The following is a 9,099-nucleotide window of genomic DNA, read 5'->3' as shown; positions in this document are numbered from 1 at the left end:
CAATTGCAGATTATAGAGCACCACAAATAAATCCATTGTTTCATCCAAACACTGGTTTGCAGCACCACAATAGTTTTCTTAATTCTTCTTTTCTAATTTAAAAACAAATGCGTGTAACAATCGGTGGAATGTTTATTGCACTATGCATTATTGCTGTACTAAACTTTTCGTAGTACGGAAAAGCTTCTCAGTGTCTGTAATGAGCAGTGGCTGAGAGTTCGGAGTGAAAGTAATAACCATCTTGTTACTCTTTTAATATTATAATAAGTACCTGGCTTGGAAACCACACAAAATATAAAACTAGCCACAAAGACCAATAATTAAGGTAATTTAAAGCAGCAGTGTCTCTTTATTATCTAAGTACTTATTTATTAGGTGCCCAAATTGTTATAAAAGTATGCTATCAGTCTGTTGGAAGTACTCCCTTTTCCTATTTGGAAAGGTGGTTTTACTAGGTACATTCCTAGAATTTGTAGGGGAAAATGTTCACTGTGGTTTTCCTCATTTATAGCAGAGACATTCTCAGCTTAGCACTGAAGCACACACCATACGCATCCCAGCTGGAGCCACTACCCCTTTACTGACATGTAGGCTTATTCAAGTTTAAAACATTGCTAATCTGACTTATAAATCAAACAAACAATGTTTATACTATTCAATTGCAAAGATAGCCTTGATGTATGTCCTATCCAAGCTTTAGTTGTTTCCATTATAGGACCAAGTTACAGTATGAAAAATTTGTTTTGTGCTAACTGTCTTCCCACGCTGAAGGCATGAGGTGCGGCATACAGTAACGCACGACATGTCTTCAGTATGGGTAAACACTTTCTTTTAGGACTTGGTGTAAGCTCTGAGTTAATAGTTTATTTTCTTTGCATCCTTATTACAAAGCAAACATAAGCATTATATGACCAAAAGTTTCATACTAAGATGACCTAGTTGGACTTTCCATTTTAAAACCAGGTGTATAAAATCAATCACACAACAAGAAATTTCCCTTGACCAACAATGGAATAGATATACCTTACACAATTTTGTGCTTCCATCCTTTTGTCCAACAGTTTACTGAAGACCCTTTTCTGTTCCAGCATTAGTGTGCCCCTGTGCACAAAGCCAGAGCCAAAAAAACATGGCCTGACGAAGTTTAGTGTGGAGAGACTTTAGTACCCTCAAAGAGCCCTGATCTCAACTTTTTTAAATACCTTTGAGAATATATAGATTCAATTGCAAGGCAATATGCCACAATAAAATATTGCCATCTCAATTAGTTTCAGACCAGAATGAGAGTAATCTCTCAACTCTTTTAGGGACCTTACTGCCCTATATAACCAGAGGCTAGTGGTAAACCTTTTACAGAGTTTGTTGGCAGTGGGGCTGTTAAGGTTAACAGCGGAGTGCTAATCATTTTTTTATGGGCTAGATAGCAGTGATTGTCAGGTTGGCTGCGCTCTTCTAGGGTCTCGGTCCCTTTTGGAAGATAGTGAACTGAAGGGGTCCATCAGGGACAGGCAACAATATGCTGGTCTTAGGTCACTTTTAGCCTGGTGACCACTGTTTGACAGGAATCTGCCAAGGGGTAGGCTACAAAACCCTGTTCTCCCCTGATTCTCACTTCTTCCACTGCTCAGGCAGGGATTGTCCAATGTTTTGTTACCATTTTATTTTAAAAAATTAATAAACAAAATTTGTATGGGCATCTAAATGCAAAGACTTTTCTGTATGACCATGTAAAAGCAAAGCCAGGTAGAGGAAACCACCTGAATTCAGTACCTATTAGATAGAACTACCTGAATGCGAACCTTTGAGATGAGACCATCTAAATGCAAGATCTGTTAGACAAAACATTGAGAATGTAGTCGCTTTTAGATGTGACTATAAAAAAGTTATTATCATTTAGTTAAAACAGTACTGCTTATCACATACGTACCAAAACAAAGTCATTGACGAGTTCTAAATTTTAAAAATTCAGAAATTAAAATTATCACAGCCTTCCATTGCTTTTAGATGCTTTTTTCAAACTAGAGAAAAGAGTCTCATCTAACCTCTTTAAACATTTGTATATCTTTATGTTTATACATTATCATGTGTGTATTTATGTATATACACTACTTTTGTTTTGTTTAAAATACAAATATTGACTCTACATTAGAGTCCATTAGCCAACTGGTTAGAAATGAGTAAAATTGAATTACTCAGTAATTACAGCAGTAAGGTGTCCTGAGCCTTCAATTCATGCAACTTGGTGGAGAGATAAAGAAAACTTGGTGCCCTGGCATTCATAGCACTTTTAAGGGAAGTTTGCATTGCCTATGGGCCATTCCATGCTTACCCACTGATATTTTTTGTTGTCTCCCTGAACGTTAAAGTATAGCCACCCCCTAAAAAAAAATCATTAAACATAGGTTCTTTACCATATGCTTATCCAGCAAAATTTACCGTATGCTTATCCATCATTCAAAGTCCTGCCAAATTGTCCTCTTCTCTTCTGCCACTCTTCTGCTGCACTACAAGAAATAATAAAAAGGACAGTTTTTCTTATTGTGGAGGGGTGGTGATTAAAATGGAGCATGAAGTATGTTTTGTTGCTTTAAAAAACCTTTTATAAAATGATTCCAATCCAAAACATTTAATAGGTTTGGGTGGAGTTTGTTTTTCCAAGAGTCATGTTGTTGGTTTGTTCCAGCAAAATCTGCAGTAGTTATTGTTTATAATTTACTGATAAAAAAAAAAACGTTAAATGGACCTTTAAGTAAGCTGGAACGTAAAGATGTTACAAATGATGCCTTGAAGCTTACTGATATGTCCTTTGAGCTTCATTACAACTTGGCTAAATATTTCAACTCCCTTGTCATTGTGGATTGTTTCCATTGTAACAAGTAAACATGTTATATTTCCCTAATCGCTTTTAGTATCCACCCATTATTATGCTGCACATTCCCATCCCACACAGATGGTTTTAGCCTTCTGAGTAGAATGTAAATCGAGTTCATACAGACTTAAGCTCACTGGCTGTGCTGTACTCCCTTTGCTTGTAATTATCAACAAGAATACTCTATAGTAAAGTTAAAAGTAAAATAATAATACTAAAATATAATAAATAAACAGCTTAGGAAATGACTGTGTTTCATCTCATTGTACCGATCATGTCATTTATCATTATATTTAACAGAGGATTGATACATTTCATGGTTGGTTTATGAAGTTGATGTATTGTTTAGGTCTTACAATTTCCACGATTCCATGTGTTTTAGTCTGGGACAACCTTTACAAACATAAAACTTTACATCTTTGGTCATTAAATTCTGTTTGTACCTAAATTCTTACATTGCAGGTAATTATTCACTATATAAAGTTAAAATAAGGAACATTACTGTATTCTATTTTTATAAAACCAACACAGGCAAAATGTTGCTTTAGTGCCTTAACCTCAGTTTATTTGAAGTTCCAATTAATTATTTAATCTTAAAATAAATACACATAAAGTGATATAAATGGCTGGGATAGTACCTAATTACCACTGCTCCCCAGATAATTGCCTGAAGCAACCTTTCAGGATACACATAACAAGGTCTTCTTTCAGGAAGCACTTTCATACAGTCAACAGTTGGAGTACTGTAGACCGTAGAAATTAATGGTCATCACTAAGCAAGGAAAAAAGCAAGAATATTTTCCTTACTTATAAGTCATCTACATTTATATGATCAGCTAATTCTTGTACTGTCTTTGGGGCAGGAACAAAGATATTCAGATAGACCAGCTGCTCCATTATATAATTAGATAACAAAATAAAGGTGTACAGTTAGGGTACTCATTGGTGGTGAAACTTGATGGTTGTACGTATAAAAGTAACCAACCAACAGTGGGTATATATGCTTTACCATTCCCTAAGTCAAGTCATTGATGGCTGTACTTTGTATGTCTTATACAAAAAAAAAAATATTTATTCACTATTAGTTGGGTACCTGTATGTGTATACCTTTTAGATATGACACAAAATGCAACCATGTAAACACTTTGTTGTTGTTTAGGAAATGATGGTTGTAAACTGTTGTATGTGTTCATTTAAAGATTTAACATATCATTTGTTTTTCTTTGCTGACTTACAAACTTTACGCTCAGTTGAATTCCCTTCAAATAAATTGTTCTCAGGGAGTTTATACTTGGGTAACTGACAGGAAGGAGATCAATCTAAAACTTACTTGCTGTGCCAATTTTAGCATGAATAAAAATTTTCTCTGGGAAGTATGAATTTGGATCAGTTGTAATAAACATCCTTTTACAGTCCAAACTAAACCACACATCACTACATCAAGGATAAACTGGACATATTCTGTGAACTGATTTTGTGTTGTTATCCATGTGTTTATCTATTCCCCCATCCCTTGATCCCAAAGTTACTGCTAAGAGGTTCAGGTAATGATGGACAGGAACTTCAAAAGCACCCTAGCGAATATGTAAAGATATGATAGCAACAGGACTGAGGAGAGATCTCCCGAAGTTTAGACCCCTGCTCCAATCTTTCATTGATCCTGATGAGATGGAGGTAGTGAGTATTGTGAATTGTTTAAAAGCCAGCAGGTCAGTTGTTATTTGCCGGAAGGGATTGTGTAGCTGCTCTGGTAAAATTACCACAACTAATATAAGCCATTAAGAGTGAGTCAGTTGGGTAGAGTACTGATATATAGAAATAAGTTTAAGGTCTCATGAGTTTTCAAGCAGATGGCAAATCCAAACTAAGTGAGGCAGGTCATGGATTTCCTCCAAGTTGACTCTTGAGGCTCTCAATTGTATTTTGACCAGTATTACCCATCAGAAAAATATGTTTAGTGGTGCATAAAATGTATATACCTAATATTTTATGCTAACTATGTTGGGTTCCCAGGTAGATCTGAAGAAACTCTATTTCTTCTAAATGTATTTCTTCAAAGAGAATAGTTTGCTACTTTTAAAATGCTTTATTTAGTTGGTGATTTCCAGCATGGCCTAATTCTCTGTATGTGCTGTCTTGGGATGAGAGTTTGAGATTTGTTAACTCCCTGTAGATTGTGTGCCATCCTTTTTTGAAGGTTACATTAAAAAACAAACAAAAAACAAATAGAGTTTTCGATTCTTACATTTATGTAAAAAAAAATCTTTGAAATTGTTGGCTCTGGAAGTGGCTTTCCATTATAGGAGTAGCTGGTTATGCTGTTCCTTTAAACTGACTTGTCTTAGTACTGCATGGACTATGAGATGAAACTTGGCCTAGTTTACTTGCTCTCACTTGCCAAGATATGTGCAATGTTTGTTTTCCTACTGAGTACAGGAATCTCCCTGAACTCCATGGTCTCTTACAAAGGGCCCAATATATCTTCACCCAGTTCCTTCCTTGAGTCTTCATAAATGTGACACGTTCCACATTCCACAAACAGGACAATGTGCAAAATATCAATTTCTCAGGCTGTTGGAGCTCTGTGGGAAAAGCAGGATGCATGCATGAGTACAAAGGATCAGCTAGAGTGCATCTCTAAATTAAATTTCAATTGATTTTGGTTATTCCAGTTTTACATGTAATTTATACACTCTTTAGATATGACTTTTATATACCAAAACCTCTGATACCATAAAAGCTCCAAATTTGCATATAAAAAAATATGACCCAGCAGAAATTCCACTGTGATGGTTGCTATTGGAAAATACAGACAACATGGATTTTCAAATTACATAAAACAGTGCTTTCACCTATTCCTAGGTTAGATATGGCTATGGTTTTTAGGTCTGATTGCATCCTACCATAGTAATAATAAACATAATAAACTTGAAGGTTTTTAGGTGTTTTGACCTATTACAGGCAATAGGTAGCCTATGAACTATTGTCCTTGTTTTATGTAAAGTATAAATGCCTATTTCAGGAATTGTATCTGTTTTAATGCATAGACTGGGGCTGGGGGTACTTTACCGTGGTCACTTTATTGCACGGTATGTGTCTTTGACTAAGGCCGGGTGTGGCTGAAATGTGTTAGCCGTAAGATATTTATCTGTACACTACATGTTTCTCATGCAATGTTAAAACAATTTCTTTTTGGACATATTTTTTATCAGAGTTGGCATTTTTTAATGTTTATCATACATAGGACCTTAGATTGTTCAGATAGTTGACGGTTGCATAGAGTTCCCCAGTGGGCACATTTACTTATCCCAAATATTGGGGATAATTTTTGGAAAGAGAAATATCCTGCTGCCCTTTAGTATGAGTCAGGTCATTTTACCTATTTAAATCCCAACCCATAAAAACTATTAGTTGTACTTTTTTTTGGTTACCTTGAAGAATATAACTACTTTGCTCTAGTTTGTATTAACTAAATCTGTGTTCTTGTTTGCTCATGTATGTTTATGTGCAATACTTTAAAATTACACATACAATCACATGAAATGGTCACATTCTTATTGGAAACTGATGTGAAATTTTGATATTAATCCATTCCTTAACTATGAGATGCAGCAAATAAACGAAGTGTTACTTTGGATCGAGGTTGTTCTTTGTAATATTCCATTTGGTGTGGACTGGTAGTTCTGAAATAATTGGCAGAAATTTATTTTGTTATAAATGTTGTAGCTTGTCTTTTAAAGGTTGTACGTAATAATATTAATCATTTTATTTCCTCAGTGAGCAAAGTAAATCAGATTCAGAACAAAAGAGTAAAATTTTCTTACTCATGAACTCATTCCATCAGAGCTAACATTGGTTTATAGATTATTTTTGCAGATGTCATATGTCATATTATAAATTTTTAGGTAATATGTATAACAATGTGTTTATTAGTTTTTATTTGTTAACTAATAGGTCCTTTTGTAGAGTAAAGCTGCGTACACACGGCAAATTTTTCTCGCCCGATAATCGGTATCGGCCAATTATCGGGCGAAAATCTGCCGTGTGTACAGTCGGTCGTCGCCCATCGTCCGACGACCGTCCTGGCGGATCCATGGACGATGGACGACGACCGATCCTAATAAAAGGGAAGGGGAGAGCGCGCAGCAGGGTGCCGCTCCGTCGCTCTCCCCCTCCCCTCTCCATAGAGCATGAACGGTGCTGTATGTACAGCATCGTTCATGCATCGTGCAGTCTTTTCTCGTTGGAAAGGATCGTGAAAGATCCTTTCCAACGAGAAAAATTGCAGGTGTGTACGCAGCTTTAGGTTTACTACTGAAAAGGAGTGTTTGGAGTCAATATTTGCACATGGAAAAACAAAAGCAAAGTATACCTCTGTGATAATCAGACAAAATGATTATTAAAAAAAAACAGAACAGAAATGTTAGGTGAAGAATAGTTTATAGGGTACTGGTCAACTTGGGGTAAATAAATCACAGTGCTAATACTTATACATGAATTGAGAACAGGGAGGTATTGATACATTTGTATCATGTGCTGTTCCCTAAGAAATATTTCCTGTTTTGTAAGGAGAATTTTGCATTCTTTGTGAATATCACTTTGGCTGAATCATATATTTTTTAATATTTTATCCTCAACAGTGAACTTTTAATGATGCATAAAAATGTGTTTTCTGTTACAAAATCGTAGTAAAAATATGTTTGTTATCTTGATAGCATTTACGTACTTAATGACCCAGGAGAATTTCCCTGCTAAAACAGTGATATTTAAATCTTTAATTTCTATGGCTATCATTCATTGCAGTGACTTATTGGAAAAAAGATACATTAGTGTAGCAGAGAATGTGTGATTTATAATTCAGGTCATCCTTTGTGTCATCTGTGTAAGCCACAAAGATTTCTGTCACAAGCCCCATTGGAGTATTCCTTTGTCTTGTATGAATTAGGTCAATATGTTCCTCCACCCAGTTTTATTGGTCCCCAGGATGCAAGGCTTTTTATGTTTACCTTGAGACCAGTAAAATGTTATGTCCCCAGCTGTAGGACATGGATGAGAAAAGTATGGTTGTCATGGTAGGGATCCTTATTTTGGAAGATCTGTAATGAATGTTGTAATGTGTTGAGGAAGTTCCTTATGACTTCATCCAACGTGTTAGTGTCAAGTTTTAACAGAACAAAGAATGCCTCAAACCAGCTGGAAATCTGACATTGTGAAATATTGATGTGGGTATGATAGTAATTGCCAGGACTTTTCTATATAATTTACCTGTATCATTGTGTCTGATCTTCTTGTTGTACAAATGTCATACAAAAACATTTTATCTTCTGGTAATTCTTGCAGATATTAATGAATGTGAAATTGGGGCCCACAATTGTGACAGACATGCCACGTGTACAAACACTCCTGGAGCCTTCAAGTGTAGCTGTAATCCTGGATGGGTAGGCAATGGCATCAAGTGCACAGGTACAGTTTTTCCCCTAAAGTCAGATATTCTACTTCTAGTTTTGATGAATTCTGTTGACCTAGCCCGATAATTGTACATTACTGTAGTGGAGCTCTGTGCTGGTACATACTCTTCACTTTTACTACGGGCTTGTCCAGCTGTTCACCTATTCTTGTAAAGTTTAAAATATAATAAAATACTTAAGGGTAAGGGTGACAGTGGCCAAGAGATCTAGACTGCTATAGAAAAAAAACCCCAAAACATTTCTGGTAGTCCTTTATTGGTTAGTTTAGATACCAGCAAAAAGAATCCATAATACAGATAGCATAATATCGATAGAGGAAAGGTGGCTATTTTCATTTCAAATCAGTAAAACACTAATCAGATTACCCACATTAGATGTTAAACATTGATCGTAATAACATCTGCCCAAAATTGAGTGAATAATACAGTGTTACAGTTCAGCATAGTGTATTTAGATCTTGTGGGATTTTTATGCAAAACCAAAACATGCAGAAGAAATTATTACCTAGTAGAAAGAAACAGACCATCTGTTAACAGTAAAGCTGACAGTTAGTATTTTCTAATAAAAGACATGGTTGCAAGTAGCAGTAGCATGATGTTGTGGTTATGAGGAGCATATTTAGATAATTGGTGGTTCTCCAGAAGTTCTTAATGTATACTTTCTGGTATTTGTTGGCAGCTAGCCTCTGATAGATCATTGCTTGCTCCTATTATTTGGAAAGACCCATATGGCAAGAACAATTCACTAAATGAACATCCTTGT

At 35.6% G+C, this 9,099-nt stretch overlaps 1 protein-coding gene across 1 annotated transcript in view; it reads left to right on the top strand.

The window, feature by feature from the left end:
• FBN1 (fibrillin 1) overlaps positions 1-9,099 on the top strand; it is a 157,323-nt gene that overhangs the window by 111,929 nt on the left and 36,295 nt on the right. The window contains exon 32 of the mRNA XM_072399100.1: positions 8,210-8,332. Within this exon, the coding sequence (XP_072255201.1) occupies positions 8,210-8,332 (123 nt within the window). The remainder of the gene's footprint in view (positions 1-8,209; positions 8,333-9,099) is intronic.

The sequence above is a fragment of the Pyxicephalus adspersus genome, chromosome 2 (genome assembly GCF_032062135.1).
Source record: "Pyxicephalus adspersus chromosome 2, UCB_Pads_2.0, whole genome shotgun sequence".
NCBI lineage: Eukaryota > Metazoa > Chordata > Amphibia > Anura > Pyxicephalidae > Pyxicephalus > Pyxicephalus adspersus.
The sequence above is the reverse complement of the archived record's forward strand: the minus strand, read 5'-3'. Positions and strand labels throughout refer to the sequence as shown.